Consider the following 27,992-nt stretch of genomic DNA (forward strand, 5'->3'; position numbering starts at 1 on the left):
CAGCCAGCAAAAAAAAGTTCATCAGAAGATAACCAGCCCAGATCACAGTAAAAGCCGAAATTACGTCACTGAGGCAGGTACTAGTCCGAAACTCTTTTCTTCACAAGCTGTGGCGGACAGCCCCGCAGCCTTGCAGGCCACATCGCTCGCCGGCGGCCGGTCCCGCAGCAGCCCCGCGCGGGCTGGCGGCGCAGGATGTGAGCTCACGGCGCCGCCCCTTCCCCCGCCCGCCTCATGGTGCCGGTTCCGCCGCCCTGAGTCCCGCCTCGCTCCGTCCCGCCGCCCGGGGCTGGGAGGTCCCGGCTCTGCCTGGGCCGGGCGGGCCGCGCCGGTGAGTGCTGTGGAGGGCGACCCGCCGCCGCGGCGCCCCGCTCCCTTGGGCCTGGGCCCGGCCCCGGCCCCGGCCCTGGCCCCGCGCTGCCCCGGCGGCGGGGCCTGGGGAGGGGCGGGAGCCGCGGCGGCAGGGCCCGCTCGGGGCCGGGGGAGAGGGGGCTGTGCTTCGCGGGGCTGGGGGGGAGCGGAGTGAACCCGTAGCTGCGGCCGGTGTGAACTACGCGTTGTGTTTTTCCTCAGGCTGACGCGGGAGAGCCCTGGTGCGGTGCCTGCGCCCGGGAGGAGGTGCCGCCATGGGGAACCAGCTGGCTGGCATCGCCCCCTCGCAGATCCTCTCGGTGGACAGCTACTTCTCAGACATCCACGACTTCGAATACGACAAGAGCCTGGGGAGCACTCGTTTCTTCAAGGTCGCCCGAGCCAAGCACCGGGAGGGGCTGGTGGTCGTGAAGGTGTTTGCCATTCAGGATCCGACCTTACCCCTGACGAGCTACAAGCAAGAGCTGGAGGAGCTGAAGATAAGGTTACACTCAGCACAGAACTGCCTTCCCTTCCAGAAAGCGACCCTGTCTGAGAAGGCCGCGATGCTTTTCAGACAGTATGTACGGGACAACCTTTATGATCGAATTAGTACCAGGCCGTTCCTGAACAACATTGAAAAAAGGTGGATTGCTTTCCAGATCCTTACTGCGGTGGACCAAGCGCACAAATCTGGAGTCCGCCATGGGGACATTAAAACAGAGAACATCATGGTGACCAGCTGGAACTGGGTTCTTCTAACTGACTTTGCCAGTTTTAAACCAACTTATCTTCCTGAAGACAATCCTGCTGACTTCAATTATTTCTTTGACACATCACGGAGGAGAACGTGTTACATCGCTCCCGAGCGCTTTGTCGATGGCAGTATGTTTGCTACAGAGTTGGAGAACATGCGGGACCCTTCAACTCCTTTGGTAGACTTGGCAAATAGCAATCAGCGAACAAGAGGGGAGTTAAAACGTGCAATGGATATCTTTTCCGCAGGTACTTGGAGCCATCGGAAGAGACCAGTGTGGTGTTTATGATTGTGTGTCAGGGTGCAGAAAAGTTTATTTGTTTTTTTTTTTTTGCTCTTTCTTTTTACAGTGGGCTTAGAGAACAGCATGTGGAAAAACTTGCTTATTTTAAGCATAAGACCCAACCCCAAACCTTTCATTCACAGAAAAAGTACAGACACAATACAGTAAGCTATATAACTTAAGTGCATCACCATGTTATCTGAGGAGGGAAATCACAAACTGTTCTGTTATGGCTCAACTCTGCCCTGGGAAAGAGATGGTTCTGCAAGCCATAGACCATCATCTTCTCATGGCTGAGGTTCTGGGGATGCATAGCATATGCCTCATGGGACCCAAGAGGAGGAACCAGTCAGTGGTTCACCTGAGGACCAGCTGTCTGGGGACTGAGCCAGCTTTCAGGGCAATTTGGCAATATTGGCTTTAGAAGTCCCTTCTCATTTCATTTTCCCCACAGGCAGGAAGCTGGATAACTAACTACGCTCCTGTCATAGTCCCACTCGCAAATACTTGATAGAGCCCTACTGTGGGAGCCTGTTTTGAGTCTTGGGCTTGTCTTGAGCAGTTTGAAAGCCATAAGTTTGGCCTTTTTTTTTTTTTTTTTTTCCTTAAAGTGATTGAAAATCTGAATTTAAAGGTAATGGTTACTTCATTTTACAAGGTGCCTTTATGGCCAAACTTCCAGGGCACTTCACTGATAAAGCAAGATGCTGACTGTTGGGAGCAAACTGCAGGAGTGGGACCTTTGAAGAGAATGTGTGTCATGTACACAACAGGGGGGGGCTGTGTTTGGCAATCATGTTATTTCTCACTGTGCTTATGAGCTTGTGTGAGTGAATATATGCTGTCTCCCAGCATCACTGTGGAAGTACAGGTTATTTCTTTACCTTCTGTAAAAGGGCTGCTTAGTTTTGACGTATGGCCCAATCCATGCTGACTTACTGGCACTCTTCTTCCACGTGACAGTGATGTGGGTTCCTTTTCTGGTGGTGTATTTTCCAGCTGGCAGGTGGCTGAAGTAACTGCCTCATGTTTCCTAATTGCAAACTCCTCTGCTGTTGGCATGTTTGAAATAAAATACTTGGGAGATATTTTGGGGATCAAGTGTAAAAGCCAGTTTTTGGAGCTTGAGATGCTAACTCCTTTCTGCAAGTTAATTTGGCAACTCATTTGCCTTATTTTAATTGAGCTGAGTTGCGTAGGGTTTGTTCTTGTCTGCATATAGAAAGCAAAGTTAAAGCATCTGTTTATAATCCTCTGACATCTTTGACTTTTTTTTTTCTTTTTTTTGTTCCCCAGGCTGTGTAATAGCAGAGCTCTTCACAGAAGGCGTACCCTTGTTTGATTTATCTCAGCTTTTGGCTTACAGAAATGGCCTCTTTTCCCCTGATCAAGTCCTAAACAAAATTGAGGACCACAGTATCAGAGAACTGGTAAGAATGGACTATATCATTAGAACCATTTGTGTGGTCTGTTTGTAGTTTATTTCACCTACTTTGGTGACAAATTGCTTATTGTTTGGGTTTGGGGGGTTTTTTTTTTTTTGCATTACAAATGTCTAAACCTTTAATCTTTCTCTCCCGCTCCCTCCTACTTCTGCCTTTCTCAAGGTCACTCAGATGGTCCATCGCGAGCCAGATAAACGTTTAGCAGCTGAAGATTATTTGAAACAGCAACGTAACAATGCATTTCCTGAAATATTTTACACTTTCCTTCAGCCTTACATGGCCCAGTTTGCCAAGGAAACGTTTGTATCGGCAGATGAGCGTATATTGGTCATACGTAAAGATCTGGACAACATCATTCACAATCTCTGTGGGCATGATCGCACAGAGAAAGCCGAGGGAGAGACAAAAGAGAATGGGCTGGTTATTCTAGTGTCTGTGATAACTTCCTGTTTACAGACTCTCAAATACTGTGATTCAAAACTGGCTGCTTTGGAACTGATTCTTCATTTAGCACCAAGATTAAGTGTAGAGATTCTTCTGGATCGTATTACTCCTTATCTGTTACATTTCAGCAACGACTCTGTGCCCAGGGTGAGGGCAGAATCTGTGAGGACACTAACTAAAGTTCTTGCTCTCGTCAAAGAGGTGCCACGCAATGATATTAACATTTACCCAGAGTACATTCTGCCAGGCATTGCACACTTGGCCCAGGATGAAGCCACCATCGTCAGACTTGCATATGCTGGTAAGAAGAAATCCAGTCAAAACTCCGAATCTTGGGCTTTTCTGTATTTCCTTAACTGTTTTCTCCTCCGCTCAAAATCATCACAGAGCTTGCTGTTTCTATTTCAGTAAATCTCCCCAGAAGTCTCAGAAATTACTGCAGGTAAAGACACCTGTATTCACTTAAGCTAACTGGTGCAGGTGGTGGCAGCAACTTAATGAGTTGACTTATACTAACAGATGAGTTTCCAGTGTAGATCTGTACCCAAAGCAAATAATTACATTTTAAATAGTTGGCAAAATGTGTTTGCTCTCTGCTAGATTAATTAACTTTTTTAAAAATTAACATTCATTCTTCTCTGTAGTTATGTAAAAGCAGCTTGCAGAATGTGTACATGTGTTTTGGGCTAGGGCCTGGATGTAGCACACAGCAGGTCTGCCCACAGCTAAGGTAAGGGGTCAGAGTTTAGAGCCTCATGCTCAGGGAAGCAGCCCTGGCTTTATTCCCTGGATAAGCAAGAGCGTAACAAAGAAAAGTACTTGTCCAAGCGGCCTTTGTGTAGCTAAGTATGTGAGCAGGGCTTTCTGAGCTTGCCCACCCTTTGCTGCTTTTTTTAATTTATCTTAATTGACATTTCATTAGCTCAGATTGTTTGCTTAGAGTGGCCTGATTGAACTGAATAAATATGAAACTAACTTAAAGCATCAGTGTGTTGCTATGCTTCAGTGTTATTTTCCCACAAAATGAAATTTGATATTCAGGGGCTGCAATTACATTATTTGCTATGTAATAGACTGGCTTATAGCATAGCAGATGTTTTCTTCATACGTTATTCAGATATATGAGTTCTGCCTGGTTCAGGAAGAAGCTTTGTAGTCACGCCCATATTTGCCATTTACCATGTTCCCTTATTTGCTATGACTAGCGTATTTTTAAGTGTGTTGGTTTTGTTGTTTTTTTTTTTTTAAAGTTATAAATGCAGAATTCAGTTCAAAATGTCCCAGGTAATGTTTTTCTTTTGTTTACTAAGTAAGCGGATAAAACTAATTACTGAAGACAATGTAGAGTTAATGAATAGAACCAATTGCTTTTGGTCACCTTGATCTTCCACATTTAGGGCTTTATGAAAGAACCATTTTTTCATGCCTCGCTTTTATTTGTAGCTTAGGAAAAAAAACCCAAATCTTGTAAAACTATAGTCTATTCATAATTAATTTTTAAATTAACTAATACAAAGCTGAACTTGTTAAATAAGCTGAAATGGAAGAACCAAAATGCAATCCCCTTTTCTGCAAGTGCAAAAAGGCTACAAGTCTCAGTACCCAGGCTCCAGTTGCATCTGCTTACACAGAGGTTCTCTCTGTGTTCAGTGGTTTGACTTTATTTTCAAACTGAGTACAGCTAGAATATTTCCTGAAATTTGAAAAGGTTATTTGAACTGTAGGTGGTTAAGTCTGATTAAGTTGCCTTAATTTCAAATAGCTTTTCTTTTAAGAAATCAATTTAAATTTCAAATAAATATATATAAATATATATCTAAAGGTAGTCTATACCTGAGTTAACTTGTGTTACCATAGCACGCTTTTTGGAAGTGGTCAGACTGATGACTTACAGGATTTGATCTGGGCTGTGGACAGGCTCCATTGGCATGCTGCTGTTGTCTTGGACGACACTCAGAACGGCTGCTTAAGTGGGACTTCTGCTTCAACGGGATTATTCCTGTGCCAGCAGTGGCCTGACGCATAGAATATAGCCTGAGTTGCTTCAGCAGCTTCCAAACAGTGCAGAACGGTGCCAAACCACGTGGATAGATATGGGTACAAGTGTTCTGAAAGTGGAATCCAGCCCTCAAGGGTAACCCTGTTGTTACTCCGTGGGGTACATATCCTGGTGTGGTGGTTTGTCATTTTGTTGCAGTCTACCACACGGGCATGTCAGTTAATTCAGGTTAATTGGCCTTTAAGTTCTATGAAGTTATTTAGTCATTAGCTTGAGATTAGGTGGCATTTAGGGCTAGTTCTAGAAGACCGAAATTAGTCCTTGTTATACTTGATATCCTTACAATTTTTCCACCTGTTTACATGACAAAAGTACCATGTGATTTTATGTACTTGGTAGCTTCACTGGGGTCAGGGTCAACAGAAGTGGGTTGACCAGACCACGTTGCATAATTTCAATCCCATTTACCCATCATGACTGGTATTGTCAGCAGTTATAATCTCTCATCAGGGGGATCATCAGGCTGATGTAAATTGGCAAAGTAGAACAATTCTTAACCAAAACATTTTCCTTTGCAGAAAACATAGCGTTGTTGGCAGAAACAGCTCTGAGATTTCTGGAGTTAGTACAGCTGAAAAATCTGAATATGGAAAACGAACCAAATGGTGAAGAAATGGATGAAACATCTCACCCTAGTGATAACTATGACACAGGTAATGTCACTTCTACTTACCTTGCCTGCTTATAATAGCAAATCATGGGCCAAAGCTCCTAGTTAGCACTGATCTTCCTCATCTCTTAAAGCTTAGCCTTCCTATTAAGTGGGGAGAATGCTTTGCCTCAACCAGTATCAAAGCGTGTGTGTTACAGCTTCATGCAGAAACAGACACCTCTGTTCTGAACATTGTGAAAGACAAAAAAGTATATAAATGAGCACGCTTTTCTTCTCCAAAAGTTCTCAAGGTATTTGACTGTGATGCTGGCTGCCTGGTTGCATAGCCAGCTTCACTCATGGTCCCATAAACAAGTCAGCTGTGAAAACATGGCTGTATTCCAAATACTGCTTCCATTGAAGTGGCAGGCAGCGTTAGCTTTGAAAAACCTGTCAAATTCTAGCATAGTCATAGTACTGTATTTTTCAGTTGTTCTTTTTCTATTATTTTCTGTTCCTATGCCTGGCAATTCTTGTCTATCTTTTTGCCCGAAGATGCTGAATGTGTGGATGCCACTGGGCAGTAACACTGCTATCTGTGCTATTGTAACTATCACACAGAGAATGAGTTGAAATCCTAAGGATGGCTTTTTTTTTCCTTCCCTGGGGAAGGAGGGATGGTAATAAGTGACCTGTGTGTCAGCTCCACTGCCTTTTGGTGATGTATAGATTTCTGGAACAATGCCGGGCAAGTCTTCTAAGCTGGGAAGAGTTTGCGGTTAAAAACTGTCATTTCTCTTTTGGGCTAAGTAGATAAATCTGTGACTAATCATAATTGGTAAACATCTCACACATACTCCATTTGGTAAGGAAAAAGGTGTGTTTCAATTATCTCTTAACTAGTTGCAGGATGATACTTTAAAAAGAAAAACCTACCAAAACCAGACATAAAAAATCCCTTTCAAGTTCCTTCATGTAAGGCATGGGGTGCTCAGAATTGCTGAGGAGTGAGAGAGGAAGCCGCGTCGTACAGGCTGTATTTCTAAGAAATACTGTACCCTATCCCTCAAAATAGCTTGGAGATGAAAGAAGTAACGCAAGGAGGAAAGAAGTTTGAATAGGTCTATACTTTTTACCCTTTTAAAAACCAAGTGTGAGAAATTTGAACCCATAAGGCAACTTTTTCATGTGATTGACAGAGTCATGATAGAAAGCAAATTAGCTGGTCTTCTGACTGCAGGCAAACGGTAATCACCCCTGCAAAGCTGGGACAGCAATAGGTGAAATTTTTGTGCTACTTGTTTGAGAACCTCCCTTGTACAGCTTTCAGTAATAGCCAGTGCATTAACAATTCTGTTATTTCCATTTAATAAAAATATTTTTTCATTCGCATCATGGAATATAAGCCATGGGCAAGGTCATCTCCAAATTTTTCGTTGGTATCGTTAGGGTAACTGCTGATATTTAATAAAATTGGAAGTACTCACTCTTTCAAGTATTGTTTATTCCTCTCTGTATCCTTAATGAAGTCAATCTATCTACCTAACTGAAAATATACTCTTGATCTATTGTCAGTTCACAAATTTTGAAACTGGTAGTCGAATAAACATCTCAAACCAGAATTGCCTTGAAGCATTTTGTTTACTGTTGTAACGTTGCCGCTGACTCATTCTGATGCTTCTTCACGTCTGCATTTCACCTATATGTATAATGAGCTGGATCATCCTAGTTGAAGTTATGGCAAGTTTAGAATATATTGATCTGGTAAGAATGTCTCACATTTCTGTGCTCTTTGGCTTTGCTGCCACCTCATGCTTAGTCTGAAGTCTTTGCTAAGCCAGTCGTTGGAGTTGTTGAGGTTCTGTTGCATTGCCCATCTTGCTGATTCGGGTGTTCTTCAGGATGACCTGTCAGTGTAACTCCTTTAGCAGCAGGTAGTACGCATGCACATATTGCTTCTCGCCAACCCAAATGTTCATCCTGTTGTCTCTTGCAGAGTTGCAAGCCTTGCATGAAATGGTCCAGCAGAAAGTTGTGACTTTGCTAAGTGACCCGGAGAATATTGTGAAACAAACACTAATGGAAAATGGAATAACACGTCTCTGTGTCTTTTTTGGACGTCAGAAAGCCAATGATGTTCTTCTGTCTCATATGATCACTTTCTTAAATGATAAGAATGACTGGCATCTTCGAGGAGCTTTCTTTGACAGCATTGTTGGTAAGTGTGTTTCGTTTCAGCCAAACAGAGCAGAGAGAAAATAATGTAAATAAATTAATTTTTACATATCCTGGAAACTGTTAACAGTCATATAAAAGTCCTTTCTTACAAATATTTCTATAATTTATAGGAAAAGACTGCTGAATTATTGGGTGTAGATGTTTCTTTAGGGAGTGAAGACAAAACAATATGAATACAAATATATCTTTCTTTTAGTCCAAATATTTAATACAAATGAGACTGAGTCATTTAAGTCTAGGTTAGATTAACATGAAAAATAAACTTTAAATGCTGGGTTTTTTTCGAGTCTTTGCTAAAGCCACTAACTCAAAAAGCTAAATTACGACAACTAAATACTAAGACTTCTGCAAGCTGCATCACTTCACATGTGTGTATGGACCCATTAACTTCAGTAGACCTGTTCATATGATGAAAACTATGCATTGGTATAGGCTAAAATTATAATTTGAAAAAATTTTTTTAGTGCCTTAAAACTTCACTTAAAGATTCCTGTCAGCTCCGAAAACTTAATAACAATTTTAAAAATCTTACCAGTGACATCAGCTGTTAAGTAATGTTCCATGTATGTTGGAAGTTATTCCATGTGACTATTGCTGAGAGTCAGTGCTCAGGATTTGCGAGTCAAGAAAACTTTCCCATTGCAGTATCTGGGGGGAAAAATGGTACTTCAGGTGCATGGCAAGAAAAACGAGCATGATCAAACTTCCAGCAGGGCCATTACGGTAGGCACACGTTCCATTATGACTGGAAGCCACAAAATGCTGTGCTGGCAAACCCTGCCAAGATGTGATGCTAATAGCTTGTCAGGATTTGTTTAGAAGGAGCAATGGGGTAGCCAAAGCACAGGTCAGTGTCCTGGCTTCTTGCAAAAGACATGCAGAGAGACGTGAGGCAATTAAGCGTAAAAGTCAAGATGTGTAACCTGTATTTTTAACTCCTCCTCTTCTCCCAGTATTTGTTCAAAACCTCCACAGAAGAATTCAGATAAAGTTCAAAATTTATATTTTTGTTTTACACTGTTTTACTTAAAGCTTTTGCACATCTTTAAAACTGAGCGCTCTAACTCGTGTTTAAGTATGTGTGGGCACTGCTGCCTGTGGCTGTGGGCAGATGCCCTTCTGTAACAGTGGCACTGGGGGGATTTCTCTTACCTGTGCTATTTCTCCCTTCTTCCTCTCTTCCTTTTAGCAATTGCTTGCAAAGCCCAGCATTAATACATGAACAAGTACATTGATTATTACCTTATTAGAGTAAAGTGATAAAGTTATTTTATGTTTAGTCTCGATTCTGATGGGAAGACATTGAATTTTCTGGTATTTATCAATCCCAAATAACTCGGTTAGAAGCAGAGGCAGTTATGGTCTACGCTGTGTACCGCATATGACAATAGCAACAATAAGCCTGAGCTATTCAATGAAAAACTAATTTTTTTTTCTCTTGAGAACGATCAGAGGACTTGCTCAGTTGTTTGTAGGAAGGAGCATTAGCTTGATGGATGTAAAGCTAGAGGAAAGATCAGAAATCCAACAAGGTCCATCTCCCTGACCGTTGCCAGAGATGAATTATTGTAGATGGGTTATCTAATCCAAACAAGCAATTCCAGATGAGTTTCATGTGGCCAGTGGCCGGTTTTCACGTGGGAAAGGAAGAAGAATAGAAAAGCAGTTTCTTTCACTGCGATGCAGTTGATACATTTTTGTCCAGCAGCTTCAAAGGAATTACTTTCGTTTTGCTTTTGATCTTGGTTTCTTTCTAAGATTTTGAAATATATTTTAAAATTGGATTTATTTTTTGAAACTAAGGTCAAGGTGGCTTCATGATGGCAAATAATTTGAGACTAGTTAACTAAACAGCTAATCTTTCAGCCATTTTGGGCTGGAAGAGTTTTAGAAGATTGTTCTAAAAGTTCCTTTTTGACTATTAGTGATTCTTTCTTTTGTGGCTAAGTGAATGTATGTTATAGACTTTCCTTGCTGATAATTAGCCCAGTATCCAGTTCAGTCTTTTCAGGAGTCTGATACTCAAATTACAATCACTGCTGAGTTAAAAGACAAAATCCTGCTAAGAGAACCTTTCATTGTTGCTCACTTGTCCTTTCCATTTACGAATGCAGGCACTGCATCCCCACCCCTTAGGAGCGCTGCTGGTTTTGCTTTGCTGTTTCAGACTTCTGCTGGCCAGCTGTGTGCCGACATCTATGCTTGGCATCTGGAAGGACCTCTGCAGGCACAGGGATCTGCTTTTTTATCAAACAGTTTTCAGAATATTGGTCTGACTTTGAATGGAAAGCAGCTGCCTTTTTTTCTAATGACTAATAATCTGTTTTGAGATGTCTGTGGGATAGCAATTTTAAACTTTGGTGAGGAAAGGCAAGGAAGTGCTACTTTGGATTTTTATGTGTTCTTTTTATGTTTCAGGTGTTGCTGCTTATGTTGGCTGGCAAAGCTCATCAATACTGAAACCTCTGCTTCAGCAAGGTCTCAGCGATGCTGAAGAATTTGTCATTTATAAAGCCCTTAATGCTCTTACTTGTATGTGCCAGTTGGGGCTCTTGCAAAAGCCCCATATTTATGAGTTTGCTTGTGATATCGGTAAGTTGGAATACTGGAGAATACCTTGTTTTCCTAGTTAAAACAAATCTTAGTACTACATAAAGCTTCACCGTCAGCTTAGCTGTCCAATATGCAAACCTATAGAACTGTTTTAGAATCTACACAAAATTGTGTTAATGAACTATTGCTAGTTGGCCATGTTAGCGCTCACAACTCTAAAATGATAATTTTGGTGGAACAAACTGGAAGCATCTTCTCTGATTCTATGTAGGACAGCAGCAAACAACACTTAGTCCAAAAACTTTCTCCTTTAAGATCTTTCCTTGTTCTTCATGCCTACCTCCTATAAAGAAAAACTCCTGGTTACTTCTGGAAGTTGATCAGACATGTAACTTGCAAACTCTTACGCATCAGCCTTTGAGGAAGGGGGGAATCCAGTCCTTCAGGCAATACATCATCCTGTTTCTAACACCATAAAAACCCATTTAACTCAATAGAACCTTGAATACAGAGTTGGTCTCTCCTTCCTCATCAGGCTTATCAGTTTAATTTAGATGTGCCCAAGATTTACCAGCTATTTATGGGAAAGAAAATACCAACTGATCTTTTGAGATGTAGACTGCTTCTTCCTAATGTTACGGCTTTTCAAATGCACTCAGAATTTGGGGCAGATGATCTGTGATTATATCTCATGACTAGATACAGTCCCTTGATTACAACTTCTTAAAACCCACATAATTGGGATGGATTTCTGAGTCTGATAATCACAGCGTAAGTAGTGACTATGCAAGGAAGAGAGGGTAAGAAGGAAGGAATACAGTATTTACTTAAAAAGAAAAAAATAAATCACTGGTATTAGGATTCTCCATAATTGTCCAGAATAAGGTTGAGATTTATTTTTGGGTTAGTCTCCTCTGCAAATCTGGAGTTGACAATTAGGGATTGAAATGAATATATAGGAAAAATATGCTTTTTGGCAACAGCAAGGAAACTGAGCTGCATGGGCCCTGTGAAGTCCATGAAATAATTTTCTCAGTATGAGTGTTTTAACCTTGGTGCTCTGCAGGAGGGAAGACTCAGTTTGGGGGTAATTCTGGGGGAAGGAAATGCTTTAATATGAATGATATATTTTAACAGCCTAATTTTCTTTCAGCGCCTTTCCTGTGTCATCCTAATCTTTGGATACGTTACGGCGCAGTGGGATTTATCACTGTGGTAGCACAGTATTTGAATATTGCTGATGTCTACTGCAAGCTAATGCCATACCTCCATCCTTTTATCACACAACCGATAATACAGGTAATACTTCAAATAATATTAGTGTGAATATATCTTGACTAGACATAATTCTTAAGTCTGGCTTGGCCATGGTCCTGGTTATAAGAGTATTCGATTTTTTTTTTTTTTATTTTATTTTTTTTTAATTAAGATTAGAGGCGATACAGTTTTTTGATCTCTGCTGTCATACATTGACAGACTGGCCATTGCCTTCCATGTTTGAAAGACTGTTGTCTCAAATTTGTTGCAAATTGCAGAACATTTTACAAAGCCTAAAGTCAACAGGTATGTCTTCGGTTTAAGCCCTTCTCTGCCTTGTTTACAATCAAACTCTTGCAATATTGTGCTAGTTTATAGGAGTATAAAAGGCATGAAAAGTTGGCTGTGAAACAAGTGTTTCTATGTTCTTTCTGTGCTTTCATCTACAAGACTGAGTATTCCAGCCCTGCTCTGCTAACACATTTGACTGTGGGCCTGACCCTCTGAAAACACGAGCAGTCTGTTAGGTAGCGATTGCCATGCTTGGGATTTCAGCAGTGCTACTCCTGTGTTTCAGTGCTTTGCCAAGGGTAAGGGCAGAGTGCTCAGCATGAATGAGTTAAGTCATTTCATAACAGCACGTGTCTAGGAATGACCTGCATGATGCTGGTAATATGATCATATAGGCATCTTTGCATGTAACTTTAGGACCTGTAGAATGCACCTCTTAGGTGTTTAAATAGATAAGAGACAGTTGCAGTACTTACATTGAAAAGTGCATCACATGTTTAACGTTTTCTTGTAAACCATGCAGGTGGTAACTTCACTAAAATAATATTTTTCCTTTTTTACGTCTCCCTAGATACCTCATGCTGTGTTTTAGGCATTGATTGATAAATTTCTGTCTTGTTCACTTCCTGCTTCATTTTAGTATAAAAATCTTTTCTTTGCTATGCAACACTAAATATAGTAAGCAAGTAGGGGGTAACATTGAGCTGGACTGTAATAAAGAAGTCCTCACTGTGGACTCATTTTGAAGTTGTTTTTCATGTAGACAGTCAGCTATGAGAAGCATGTTATAGGGATACGGTCTTCTGACACTGTTGTGAAGGAAGAATTGCATCCCAACCCCACCATCTCCCATTAATTATTTTGAGTATTCTAACTTTTATACAAGCATTTATGTCATAATTTTGAGCTGAATTAGGTTTGGCCATTTAACTGTGGGACTGAACTGGGGGCCTATTTCATGAATATGGCTTGCTCTCCCCCCGCCATCTTAAGACCTACTCTTGAAACAGCAAAGATCAAGTACTAAAATAAAAGCATAAGCTCAAAGGAATGTTGGGGCCGCAAGTCATCTGGATTGCATACAAGACTTTTTGTCCAGACGCGTTCTCTGGACACAGACATCGAATCGCCACCTGGGAGAATAGAAACTTGTTTGTTTTTTTCTGTTTTAATAGTAATGAACAATGTTTATAAGGACTGCCCCAGTTAATGATTTTAAATTATGCCTTAACTCATCAGTTTCTTATGACTGTTTACTAATGTCCCAATATGCTTTTGAATATTACTTAATTACATGCTTGTGCATCCTTACTCCCTTGTATACATAGGAGGAAACTCGGTAGTCTGACTGACACAGGGGGAGAGCTCTTCTAGTTGGTATTTTTACAAGGTAAATGTAGGACAAAGACAAACAGAGTTTGAAATATCATTGTACTAGTAGTAGAATTTTTAATCCCATCTAGCAATGCCAAGTTAATGTTCTGAGACTGCTGGGAGAACAAGGAAAGAGAATGGAGAAGATCTGATATGACCAACACAGGGAAAGATTATTTTCACAAAGGGAGAGAAGTTGAATCTAGATTATTGGCACAATCATGTGCAATAATTTTTAAGTCCTATGTGATTTTTTTGTTAAGTTTGAAAGCACCTCTCCAGGACTGAGCTGGAAACTGGTTTTTAGAACATGCCTTCAGAGGAAGAGATTGATTTTTATATTAATATTTGCAGTTGTCCAGTTACTGACTTTCAGGCTAGGGGAAAAAAAAATGCAAACATTGTAGACATGAGATGACAGCATTTACTGCTAGATTTCCCCATGTTTATATGGATATCATCCTCCTCCATGTTGACTGGTATCTCTTTTTGAATTGCAGATAGATAAAGAAATAGTCCTGCTAAGTGTACTTAAAGAGCCTGTCAGCCGTTCCATATTTGATTATGTCTTAAGATCAAAGGATATCACAAGCCTCTTCCGTCACCTTCAGATGCGTCAGAAGAAGAGGAATGGTGCTCTCCCTGACTGCCCACCCCCAGAGGACCCTGCCATCGCACAGCTGTTGAAGAAGCTACTTTCACAAGTGATTGTTTTTCCTTTGTACTTTGAAAGTCAGGCTTGAGATTCTTGGGCTCTGTATGTCTCCACAGAGACCTTGCAGTTGCTGCTCTGAGGGACTCCCAGTCTGAGGTTCTGATCCTGCAAACCATTGACTTCATTGATTTCAGTATATGCTTGTAGGACAAAGAGTTCCGAAGTTAAGGAAGATTCTGAAAAGATCTGCCAGAAATAGGGCAACCTTACGTTTGGATTTTCCAAATGCATCCTCTTTTTAAAGACTTCAGTTATATGTCTCAGATTTCTGGCGCACCTGTAATGGTATCAGTGTTGCAGAGTATGTGCTGTGTATTGTGTTGGAGAGAAGAGTATGCATTTGTTGAAGAGATGGACAGGCACGTAATAGTGCAAAAGCCAAAGGGAGCTGAAAAGTGTTGAGGCTTATATGTGAAGAGGGGAACACAAAGAATCACCCACACAAAGTAGTGAGAATTGGGAAAAGGAAGGACTGCAGCTGAGTGTGTGTGTGGGGGGGGTTTGGGTTTTTATTTTCCTCCTTTTTTTTTTCTTTTCCTATGGCTTGTGGGCTGTAAGCACAACCTAGGTAGCAACGAAGCAGATTGCACCAGAGAGTGATCCAATATTAAATGCTGTTCTGCCCTTTCACTATTCCTAGCCCTGTTCCTGAGGAGGAAAGATATTCTTATACTACAGCAGTTTACCCAGTCTTGTATGAGTGGTACACTTGATGTCTTGAATTCTGGGGATGTGCTCTCTCCTTCCACTTCTGAGCAAGTCATTAATCTTACTGCTTCTTACATCTTCATGCCTCGATGCATGTTCTTGTTCAAAAGTATATAATAATATCTTTTCTTTCATTCTATAGGGGATGACTGAGGAGGAAGAAGACAAACTGTTAGCACTGAAAGACTTTATGTTAAAATCAAATAAAGCTAAAGCCAATATAGTGGATCAGAGCCACCTGCATGACAGCAGTCAGAAAGGGGTGATTGACTTGTCAGCTCTGGGAATAACTGGGAGACAAGTGGATCTTGTTAAAACAAAGCAGGAGCATGATGACAAACGTGGTTGGTATATTTTGTGGTCTGTATAGATAAAGTATAGCCTTTCTTTCAGGGTCAGAGAATTAAGTCTTTAATTTACTCAGCAAGCGTTCTCAGTAATTCAGCCTGCATAACTATCGCCATCCTCACTGAGTTTGCAATAAGGAAATTACTGCTGCTATTTGAAATGTGAGGTGCTGGAGTGCTCTCTGGATCAGTGAAAGATGGGGATATTTTGCCCCTGAGAGTATTTAAATCAGTTTGCATCTGCAGTAGTAATATGCACAGGTTGTTTAGCTGATGGTGACAAACAGGACTGTAGTGACCCGTGGCAACAGTGTAAATTATGAAGGCTACATTTCTGCCATCTGTTTCCTCTCAAGTGATGAGCTCTTTACTGTGAAAATCCAGGATGTTTTCTTGAGGTAGCCTGGAGGAAACTGAGGCCTAGGTGTGATGCTGAAACAGGCTGGCACTGAGGAGTGCCAGCTGTTGGTCACCCACCAAGTACGTGCTTTTTGACCTTAGGGTTCTTCAGCTGCTCATCCACCCCCATTTTACTTTGTTGCCTTCTCCTCTTTCAGCTTGAAAAACCTCTTATATTTCCTTGTTCGGCTTTGAAATCCACTTGCTGCTAACTCTATTCCAGTTTTCTGTATCCTCAAAATTCTTCTCTTCCAGACAGTGAGCTTCCTCTTTGCTCTGTCAAGCTTGTAAGGCCCTCCTCTGTACACCACTGATAGGTTCTGTGTTTTCAGATGTAAAAATACAGAAATATCTGCAAACCAGGTAGCTATTGCCATCTTATTTACAGAATTGAGATGCTAGTTTGCAAATGTTTTGCATATCATTTTACAGGAAAGTACATAAGTACAGGATTTTTCAGTTTTTTGCATCCTGTGGAGTCAGGAGTGGACAGGATTTAAAAGTTAGTATATGAAGTCTGTATTGGAACTGATTGACTTCACCCAAAACTGTCACCTGCAAAGTCTTCACGCCTTTAACTTCTTCACTGACTTTGTCCAAATTTAATTTGTCCCATGTTTTCATTTTGCTTTCTATATTTTACAGTTTTAAGTGACTCCAGAGGAATGCTGAAAATAAATAAATTTCCTATTTACAGATAACATTCTTGAATCTACAGGTGATGTTGCGATTGTGATGGAAAACTGATTGTATTTGACACTGACAATGATTTGCATACTGTGCTATTACAAATTTATCCCTGTCTTATGCCAGTAATGGAGTAACTCATAAGAAAAAATTATGTGGACTCTAATCCTGCACCCTTCTAGACGCAAAATTTCCCTATACTGGAATGACTTATTGCATGAGTCAACTGTAGGATTAAGAGGGTGTAAACAGAGCACTTGCCACGTGTGTTCTGTTTGCCTCATAAATCCCCGTCAGCTGGCTTAAACAACCTAGCAGTACGTTTTTCTCTATTAACTATATAAATAATAAATTGGCATGTAAACATTGGACTCGCATGTAGTCTGAAAGTAATGACCAGCCTGAGTGAATGTTGCCATGATTATGGGTTTTTTTTTTCTCTCCCTCCCCCTCCTCCCTCCCGATTGCTTATAGCTAGAAAACATGTAAAGCAAGATTCAAATGTAAATGAAGAATGGAAAAGCATGTTTGGGTCCCTGGAACCAACTAACGTCTCCCAGCCAATACCCAAAGGACATGGGCAAACTACTGATCCTGAAGCCATCCAGGCTGGGAAACCACTTCGTTCAGAGTCCTCAGCTGGCATTTGTGCCACTTTGTCATCCTCCCCACAGGTATTGCTGAAAAATACTATCTTTGCATCTTAAACTGAAATGATTCAATTGTTTTAAAGCCAAGTGGGACTATAGGGATGTGGCGTTCTTGTTTTGTTTGAAGGTTATTTTACACTGGTGCTATTCCCTGGCATCTTCTCCAGCAGAGTAGCTGACTTTCAAGTTCTTATTTTTAAAATAGGGATTGAGAGAGGGTGGAAGTAAGTTTAGTCCCTTGAACAGAAGAGCTTCACTAACAAATAGATGCTTTGCATGAAGAGATGGGGCTTTGTGGATTAACCAATTATTAGGCAAGCTGTTCTGGTGGGGAAGACTTTTCCTCAAATTGCGTGCCCTGATACATGTTGTGAGGAAGAGAAGAGATGTCGTGATTTTAACTTGGAACTGGTGTATCACATCATAGCTGCATTTAGACATCCTATACCTCTAATATTTAGTACTGGCTACAGAAGGATGGGCTGGGAGCCCTGCAGGCTGCAGAGGCATCTCTTGAGACCAAACACTTCTTTCTATTCTGTTTCTAGTTGGAGATTAACTTCTGCTAGCTTTAAATGAGTGTCCACTCTGAACTAAGAGGGAAACACTTCATGCTTTTATTTTTAAAGCCCATTATAAACAAATAATCGTTTGAGAGCTAACCTGTAATTCTGTCAGTCTTGAGAGCAATAACTGCTTCTGTAATAATCACATTAAGCGGTATGCATGGCACATTACAGTTTCTACAAATAGAATACGGAACGAACTAGGCAAACAGGGTAGAATAAGTGAATGGTTAAGTTTTTCTATAAATAATAATTTTCACTATTTTTAATTGTTTTCATGCAAGCATGAAATTTTTTTTAATGCTAATTCATTTGCTAATTGATTCAATAACAAAGATTTTTCCACTTTTCTTCAGTGTGACCCAGTAATCTTAAGAGCAGGATTTATCTGTGCGTAGAATGTAAGGCATATATTTTTAAGCGCTTATCTCTTACAGCCATCTGATGGAACCGTTGTTCAACCCAGGAAACCGACCATACAGGTACTGAGCAGTACAGCGTCCCCATCTGCACACCAGTTACGCATCACCACTTGCAAAACTGAACTTCAGCAGCTGATCCAGCAGAAGCGAGAACAGTGTAATGCAGAGAGACTTGCCAAACAGATGATGGAGAATGCTGAGTGGGAGAGCAAGCCCCCACCTCCAGGTAAATCACAGGCCACTGAGGTGGTTATTCCAAAAAAAAAAAAAAAAAATAATTTGAGTCAAAACATCATCATCTCAAGGAAAAAATGCAAAAGATGAGGAAAAGAGGAAATTATTAGTTTAGGAAATGTGCCTACTATGCAAAACACCTATTTGGCAAAATTCATGCATGACCTATGAAAGAGGATCTGGTGCAGAGATCTTTACCTTTGCAGTAACGGACCCAAACCACTGGTCTGAAGTCCAGGTTGTGCACTTTGTTCCAGTGAGTTTTCTGAAGTGGGTTGTTTGTAACCAGGTATACGGCAGATAACTTGCCATCCTGTAACAGCCTGTAGCTTGGTTTGGGCAAGGGGGGAAGCACTGTGTTGGGAGATGAGAAATGTATTTTGCCTGGGGTGGCTCCAGATTTTCAGCCATCCTGTGAGTGTTGTAACCTCTTGGCCAGGTTTTCTTACCCACTGGCACCCATACTGGGGTGGGTTGTTTGAGCTGCACTTGTTTACAAAGGAGCCTGTCCCCACCAGCAGTGGTGACAGCGACATAGCGCCCAGCCACAAAGAGAAGATGTGTCTTCCCATACTACACTGTTGCTTTCAGAGGGGAAGGAGGTGCGTTTTTAGCTCTTGTTACCTTTTCGTTACCAGAAAGGAGCGACACCCAGGTTTTGCTAATTAGGGCTCCGGCAGCCACACTGGGAGAAAACGTGTGGTTTTAAATCGCAGTCATCTTCCTATGGCCCCAAGTTAAATTTTGAAGCTCCAAATTGAGATTGGGGTTTACCCAGATTAGTTCTCAGTGTTTTCTGCTGTTGTTCTCCACTCCATCCTCTGGTTGCTGGGTATCCCATATGGAGATTCCTGACTGTCCTCTACTAATGGCAGTTCATGTGCTTAAACTCCAGATGTTGGGAACAGAATCTGTACCAGCTAGGCTTGCGGTTTTCAACATAGTGATGCTAAAGTCGTTTGGTAAATCTAGCATAAATGCACACACCTGGGCACATACAGTTACCATGTCAATTTAAGAGAAGTAGTAGGAAATCATGAGGAAAATGGTCCAAGCAGATAGCATTTGAAGGTAGCTAACCTTGACTGAGCTTGGCTAAGCCGTGTGTTTGTCTTCTGAAGAGAGTTTTACAGAACAACCTATGAAATAACGTGTCCCAATACAAGCAGCTGACCTGCTCTCCCACGCAAGTGAGTGAGTGCCAGAAAAATGTTCATATTTAAAGTTTGTGTCTTATTCTGAAATTTGCTGTGGTCTGTTCTTCATGATCTTCATCTGCTGTTAATCCTTCACTATACTAGATGTGTGTTAGAAGTGCAGCCAGATACTTCTGCGTTGTTTATTTCAGAGGAGGAAACATCGCACAAATGTTGGCAATTTCTTGGCAAGAGTTATTGCGTGCCAGCTCAACGCCTCAATTTATTTTCAAAGTTCTGGAATAAATTTTCTATGGGATTTAGAAGAGCTGTTATTTCATTTCATTAGGTACATAAGACTGGCAACATAGCATGTAGTGCAACACTGAGCCTGTCACTTCAGGCACCCTACAGACAATCCGGGAACTTAAGTCTGTCAAATGCGTTGCTCATTATGTGCATTGTGGGCATTTACGGGATTGCCATTTGCAGCACAGGAATCTGCATAGGCTGATAGCAGGAGAACTGTGCACTAGTATCTCTACAAAGTCTACGAAGAAGGGCTCTTTGTAACTTCACTGAATGTACATGGAACCCGTCTAAAAGTCTTACCCAGATCTGCCAATAGGGTTTAGTTTAGAATTGAGCAAATAGGCTTTTGCCTTTAATATTTAAAATGCGTTAGCTGTGTTTTCAGTGCCTTCTGTGCTTTGCAGAAGCTTTTGCATATCCCAATATAGCTGTTGGTGGATGGGATCAGGGGGATTTTCATGTTCCTATTAAGTTATGAAATCAACACCAAACTTCACGGTTTTGTTTTTCCCTGCAGGATGGCGCCCCAAAGGGTTGTTGGTAGCTCACCTTCATGAACACAAGTCTGCGGTGAACCGCATTCGGGTCTCTGATGAACACTCCATTTTTGCCACTTGCTCAAACGATGGCACAGTGAAAATCTGGAACAGCCAGAAAATGGAAGGAAAAACCACTACAACCAGGTAGATTTAAAACTCTCAGGATTTTGGGGCTGCTGTTTTAGAGTGCAAAATAAATTAGAGCAGGGAGCAAAATATGAATCACTTGTGGGCGTGCTGGAGATTTCAATAATGAGATATACTGGTGTTCCTCTTTGCATGCAACTATAAAATATTAGATTGCTGTTTCAATTAGTTAATGAAAGAAAAAAATTGCTAGCAAATGCAAAGGGACTGCTTCGCAGTTGTAGTAATTACAGGCTTTTTGATTTCATTTCTATGCAGCCATAGATATATTCTGGTGCTGCTGCTTAAAGCCATCTGAGGGTTTTGGAACAAATTAGCTTTATGCTTAACTGTCTCATCCACTGATATTTGATGTAGGAAAGCTGTACTGCTGGTTGAAACACGGGTGGTACGGGGCTGACCGTCTCTGTGAGAGAGGTATCTTTGGGAGAAGAGGATGTCTGTCTCTAAATACTAGAAAAAGATGTAGTGGACTGCAGTGTCAGTTAAATAACAGTAACTACAGTATGCTACTTTGCTACAGATCTAGGTTAGACTTTTATTTTACTGGTAGACAAATGTGAGACTGTCATGACCTAGAGGCTCAAAGATGAGGAGTTAAGTTTGCAGAGGCAACTTAGGCTATGTTGCTTTCTGATTTTGGAACACTCAGAAAATGTTATTTTGAGAGCTCTCTCTCAAGGGTCATTGGTTTTAAGTAGGTGTTTGAGAGAAATAATTTTTTTTTTGACATGCCACAAAAAATTTCCTTCCCCCCCCCCTCTGCTGTTTAGATCAATTTTGACGTACTCTCGGATTGGAGGACATGTAAAGACACTTACATTCTGCCAAGGCTCGCATTACTTGGCTATAGCTTCGGATAATGGTGCCATCCAGCTTCTTGGTATTGAAGCTTCAAAGCTCCCTAAATCTCCTAAAATTCATCCAATACAAAGCAGGTATGTACTTAGAGTAGTTAAATCTCATCGCAGAGCTCAAGCTGTTAGTATAGCCCTCGGTTAGATCCCTTGATTTGCTCCAGGCTTCCTGCTGGCTGAGCCCAGGCTGTACTGGAAGGCTGTAATCCATGATCTTATCCTGCTTCATAAAGAAGGGTTGAAAGGCGACCGTGCAGGGCTGAGGATTGATAGCTGTAGGTTATTGGTGCCTCCCGTGTCACTGGACTCGTTCTGAGCTTGAAACAATCAGTCAGTCTGAATAGTTCTCAATTCTTTTATTTATGCACTGGCATTTGTAGTTTCTTACCTCCTCTGTTACGATGTTAATACTTATAAAGTAATTTTGGAGATTCTTTTACAGGACATTAGATAAACGTTTACAAATGTACAACATGTGGTTTGGCCTCAGGCCTGCAATTTTTTCTCCCAGGATTTTAATGTGAGTAAGGTGGCAAAGATATGGGGGATGGGATACTATTTAGGGGAGTCTTCGGGGATGGTTTAGCTCTTTCTTACCTCTCTCCGTATGAGCAGTTTTTGAATATTTGGCACTGATTCAACAGCTTAATCTTCCAGCTTGAGCGAGGGACATGTCGAGGCCCCAGCAAACCTAGCAACCATCTCAAAGACCTCTTTTGTGTCCAAAGTAAAAGTAAGGTATCTGTCTCAAATGTCCTGTCTTATTTGGGATTAAGTTCAGAAATGAAATAAGCCGAATCTAATGGAGATGGAAACTACAAACCGGATTTTCCCTTTTGGTATACACTGCATTTGTGCCTGAAGAAGGTGTCCATTTGCACGCACAGTCAGTGATTGATGACAGTGCTGGCAGTGTAACATGGAGAGGGGCGTTCCTCCCTGTAAACTCTGGGTAGATGAATATCTGATAAACATGGAGCCTGGATGGGAGAGAAATATCAAACACACCGAGAGACCCAGCGCACAGAGCTGTGTTTATGTTTGCAAAGAGCTGCTGACAGCATTTTACTAGCCTGTAGAAGGCTTGCAGGTCCCATCGGCAGAGAGATTGGAGAGAGCATAAACATCTGTTGTACTGAAATCGGAAAGTTGTTTCTGGCAGATGCCTTGAGAAGTGACATGAAGAGGAAAATGCTGCTCAGCATTAGCTATTGGAAGGAGTCTTAAACTTGGAGGGAGTCATACCGGTTTCTAAATTAGTTTATCCTTTTAACCCAGGTCCTTAGATCTGAAGGATGATGGCTGTGTGGTAGATATGCATCACTTCAATTCAGGAGCCCAGTCAGTACTGGCTTACGGTACAGTTAATGGATCTCTGGTTGGATGGGATTTGCGATCTAGCAGCAACGCTTGGACACTGAAACATGATTTGAAGTTAGGCCTCATAACTTCGTTTGCTGTGGATATACACCAGTGCTGGCTGTGTATTGGTAAGCCTGTATTTCTTGTTAGCTTCTCTCTCTCCCCGCCTCCTTCTGGTTTTCTTTTACAATAACTATAGCTCAAGCTTTTGCTTGATCTGATTTGACTAGAATATGCTTTTCTCAAGCAAGAGGAGAGAAATATCTCCTGATCTATTTGTGGGAAGTATTCTGCCCTCTAAGTACTTGAGGCTGAAGTCCATGTCCCTAGGAACAGAGCACAAGGATATGGGCAAAAGCCCATATATTTATCCCTCTGACTATAGGAAGCTTTCTCTCACCAGGAACGAGCAATGGTACCATGGCATGCTGGGACATGAGGTTTCAGTTACCTATCTCCAGCCATTCTCATCCTTCCAAGGCCCGAATCAGACGCCTGCTCATGCATCCTGTCTATCAGTCCTGGGTAATTGCAGGTAAAGGTCTTAAACTACCTCACAGTTGCCAGAGGTTGTGATTAAAGCAGCTTCTTTTTCAGCTTCTGCTTCAAGCTCGAGGGGGAGTTGTTTTTTTTTTTTTTTCTTCCTTGTAGTTTTTCTTGTGCTTTGCTTGGGCAGAGGAAAAAGGGGAGGTTCATACTTGTGTTCTGACACTGCTTTTCCTGGTTTTTGAAATTAAAAAGGCAGCAGTGGCAAGTAGTGTTAAGCCATTATGAAAACGACAGACAGCCTTTACAATTCTCCTCTTCTGAGCATTACAACTCTCATGAGGGTCCCTCCCTGTGTGCTGTCTACCACATCGCTTTTTAAGGACAAAATGTTATAAAAAACAAAACCCAAAATTGTGACATATGTTGAAGTTGATGGGAATTCTGCCACTGCCTTCAGTGCCTCTGTAGAGCAGAGACTGAAAGGTTGTCCCATTCCAATTCCCACTTGAATCTAAGCCAGCTGTGCCATGGGTTAGAGCTTTTGAAAATCTCCCAAGATTCTTCATCCGGTATGATCACAGCTGCTTCATCCTCACTGCATGTAGCACCATCATATACTTTTAAGTGTTTGTGTCAGGAACACATTCTGAAATGGACAAGTAGCTTAAACTAATCCAACAATAACAAAATTGATAAAGTTGCTGTAAAATGAGAGTAATTTGAGTTTCATATTTTACTTGCTTCGTAGGCTTCACTTCTTATTTTAATTATTAGCCACCCTGGGAGATAAAACAAATTTCTTGAAAAAACATACAAATAAAGCCAGCTTCTTTGTGCTTTCTAGTTTGTTTCCTCCCTGCTAAAGAATAAATGAGTGACAAAGTTCATCACTTTGGAATATTACTAAAAAGTCCTTGCCTGCTAGGTTGCTGCCAGGCATGTAAACAACCCCTTAAACAGAATTCTTTGCCTGTCCACACTAAACAGGGGTGTGGAACATCATTGTAGCTACTGAACTCTGTAACTTTGGATTGCTGTCTTACCTGCCCGGGAGTAATCTCCGAGGTCCCTGATGACCATGCTGAACAGACTACCCATCCTTCTCAAAGAAGGATGAGAATTTATCTAGGGAGGAAACTGAGGTTTTAATACCTTTTTAAAAGGATTGGAGATTAAAGCTGGTTTCGTTTAAACTCTCTTAAATGAGGCACTTCAACTCTAGTGAAGCTTCTAAGCAGTAAAACCAACAAAACACATGCATGGCTTTACTGCTAAAGCAAGACTAACACAAATGCTGCAGGGAGCAAGTGGAGAGTGTCTCTATGTCATACCCTCTGTATCATGTCAGTAGAACACAGGTAGCGAGAGCCAACCGACCTGTCTTATATTTTTTGCATTGGCAATATCTTTCCGGTAGCTGTTCAAGGCAATAATGAAGTCTCCATGTGGGATATGGAAACTGGCGATCGACGCTTCACTTTGTGGGCCAGCAGCGCACCTCCTCTTTCAGAACTGCAGGTCTGGTCTTTTTCTTTTCCTGTTTCTGTTCTGTAGCTGGGGCTGGAACAACCTCAGACTCCACGCTGTGCATCAGTACAGTTACCTGTCTCTGTGGCCTTGCCGGTTTGGCACCAGGAACTTGCCCTGGGATTTATTTTGGCACCATAATTGTTTTGCTGTCAAAATTAAATCCTCTGTGTAAAACAGCAGTGTAACCTGAATCTTCATTGGTATCTTCCACTATCTGTAGAATGTACTTGTAATACTCGCTTGCTATGTCCAGTCACGTTCTTAGAAAACCCGTGAGCCGGTCAAGCCTGTAAAGATTATGGCAAAGCCAAAATTCATGGTGTGGCATCTTGTACTTACTTTTACTTGCTGTTTCTGGGATAGTGCATAATTCTGTAAGCATCTGCTCTTTTGCACATTCTTTCTGTAATATAATGCCACTACTACACTTAACTGCTAGTTTAAAGCATGAAGCTGCTCTTCTTCAAGGAGTTAATTGGGGAAGGAGCAATCTGGGATATCTTTCTTAAAACACAAATACATACACAAAAATAACGACAGCTGCTTCTATAAATATGGTAACTGCAGATCTGGAATCTACCTAAACTTGAATTTGTACATGCTACAAAGATTGCAGGTTGAGTTCATTTTGGTCACGCACTTTGCACACAGGGAACTCGTGATTCAAGCTAGTTTCTGTTACATGTCTGTCCCTTAAGGCCTTCATAGCATAAAAATTTGAGCATCCATGTGCTTTTCGGCATGATTCGCCTGCCTGATTCTGTTAGAAACAATCTTTCTCATTTGCCATCATTGAGAATGTAATTTCCAAGATTCCAAAAAAGCATTATGCAGAGTTAAATCTGTTGCTCTGCTCTGTGAAACATAAGGAATAAAAGGAAGCAATTTACCTTAATATATTAAGATGTGGCCTGTTAACAAAGTAACTTGGCATTTGTCAGAAACATTTGGAAATTGGATGGATGGATGAATGTGGTAAAGAATGCATTCCCTTTGTGAAGCGTGGCAACAGCTATTGGTGATAATTTATTTTTATATATCCCTTTTCCCTGCTAGCCTTCTTCTCACAGCATCCACGGAATATACTGTAGTCCAGCATCTGGTAATCCCATATTACTGACAGCAGGCTCAGACATGAAAATAAGGTAATAAAACCAACAACATTTTTGTTTGACACCTTCCCCTCCACTCCTGCTGGTGTACTAAATTTTGCCAAGCATTGCATAAGTAAGCTCCAAGAAGTCAAAACAATAATGCTGAAGATGTGTTGATTAGTAAGCAGCAGTGAGCCGAGAGAATTGTTCTCGGCAAAAGTAGCGCAAAACTCGGTGCTCCTCTGAAACGCAGTGTGTACCCTTCTGTGAAGTTCTTGATAGGCTGCATGAAACAAAACAATAACTCGTGTAAGCTTGATATGAATGTTGATTTCTCTGCATCACTGTCTTCCACTAAGCATAGAAAGCATATAGGATTTGTGCCCACTCATTTTCATCATAAGAGCAAGACAGCTTTTAAACAGCTGTATTAAGCTGATAAAATTTAATCTCAACTTGATTTTGTTTCTTTGTGTTTAGGTTTTGGGATCTAGCCTACCCTGAGAGATCATATGTTGTTGCTGGAAGTTCTAATTGCCCATCTGTTTCCTACTACAGGAAGATAATTGAGGGCACGGAGGTGGTTCAGGTATTTTGCTTTGTTTGATAGACACCTATTCTGCTTGCCTTTTGGACGGCGCCATGGGTTACATTAATTGCATGATGGATTTAATTATAACTCTCTCACTCTTACCTTTTATGGATGGTGTCAGCATTGCATTTTCGGGCAGTTAGGAAGAAGTTATTTTAAAAGAAAAAAATCAGTTGTTTTTGACAGAATTAGACTTACCAAATAACACTTACATGCAGAAGCCAGAGTCATGTTTCTTTTGGGATACTGAAGTCTAGTGTCTTAACACTTTTGATTTTGATCAGTCTTTGGAATGTCTTTTGTGTAGGATCTTAGCAAGGCATTGAGAGATGTATTGGGACCAAAATAACATGGTAGCAGAACTCTGCAGTTTTTATTACATTCTTCAGAGTGACTTTTGGAACGGGCAGTGTTGCTAGTTGTTGCATAGCACAATGTTTTGTTTCAGTGCAATTGAATGAATGCTACTTCAAAGGTCACTTGGGGGGGGGGGGAAGTCCAAGTCAGTGAGGGTCTACCAATGCACTATGATTTTTTTTTTTGAGTGTTTCATGTGAAATTCTTAATTACATTTATGCTATTGAAACAGGTTTTATAAAACCCTTGGGAAGCTAAGATGTATGTGTCGCTGTAGCTCCCCCCCCCCCATAGGACTATCAAATCTTAGTAGTTAGTGTCATTGAAATAAATATGAGAAAAAAACATTCTTTCCCTAATCAGAGAGCCGTAATGTCAATTCAGATTAAGACTTAAGTTGTGTGTGATGAAAAGAAATGAACCGAGGAGTAATCCTAAGAAAGCCATCAAAGGATGGGAGATTTTGGGTTTGTTTGTTTGAAGAGGTCTTTTGATCTTTTTACAACCTAGTATGTGTGATAATTCCCCTTTGCAAATGCTTACCTTTCTGTAAATAATATTTCTCACTTTGTACAGGAAATTCAAAACAAGCAAAAACTGGGTCCCACTGATGAGACCCCTCGGAAGGGTCCAGAGTCTCTCCCCGTCGGACATCATGATATTATTACAGATATCGCAACTTTCCAGACCACGCAAGGATTTATAGTAACTGCATCGAGGGATGGAATCGTTAAAGTGTGGAAATAAAAGTTGTACTAATATATAGTATGTAAATATTTGTATTAAAGAAATAGTGTTATAATGAAGTTTTCAAGGACTGTTTCCAGATCATGGAATAGAATGGACTTTAAAGACTCCAAAGGCGATGATAAAATCGGTTATCTGTATCCTACCACCCTGTTAGCACTTCGTAATAACTTCTTTTATTAAAGATGTTTGGTATTTATAGCATTTCCTTGAAATACCAAGCAGTCTATGAAGAAATCGTTTAGCCTGGTTTTGACTACATTGTTCTTCAAGGATATTTCAGAAAATGATTTAAAGATGTCCCACATTACACATTCTGAATGTGCAAAAAGGAAAGAGCTGGTACAAGTACTTCAGCGTCTGACTGCTCCTATGTTGAATTTGAGGAATGCAGTAAGAACCAGTGCACTAATGTCCCTGTACATTCTAATAACTATAATAAAGTCCACTTGAGCTTC

The 27,992-nt window shown here is 41.0% G+C and overlaps 1 protein-coding gene across 1 annotated transcript; it reads left to right on the forward strand.

The window, feature by feature from the left end:
• Window positions 1–267: 267 nt before the first annotated feature.
• Window positions 268–27,992, forward strand: PIK3R4 (phosphoinositide-3-kinase regulatory subunit 4). Its single transcript, XM_076331080.1, has 20 exons — window positions 268–331; window positions 574–1,356; window positions 2,688–2,821; window positions 2,999–3,581; window positions 5,858–5,992; window positions 7,928–8,149; window positions 10,588–10,761; window positions 11,876–12,021; window positions 14,145–14,348; window positions 15,210–15,411; window positions 16,975–17,174; window positions 18,154–18,364; window positions 20,338–20,503; window positions 21,280–21,444; window positions 22,642–22,853; window positions 23,129–23,260; window positions 24,632–24,732; window positions 25,801–25,889; window positions 26,319–26,427; window positions 27,364–27,992. The coding sequence occupies exons 2-20, from the start codon at window positions 627–629 to the stop codon at window positions 27,532–27,534; spliced, it is 4,086 nt and encodes a 1,361-aa protein (XP_076187195.1). The 5' UTR covers window positions 268–331; window positions 574–626; the 3' UTR covers window positions 27,535–27,992.

Source organism: Aptenodytes patagonicus, chromosome 2 (assembly GCF_965638725.1).
Source record: "Aptenodytes patagonicus chromosome 2, bAptPat1.pri.cur, whole genome shotgun sequence".
Taxonomy (NCBI): Eukaryota; Metazoa; Chordata; class Aves; order Sphenisciformes; family Spheniscidae; genus Aptenodytes; species Aptenodytes patagonicus.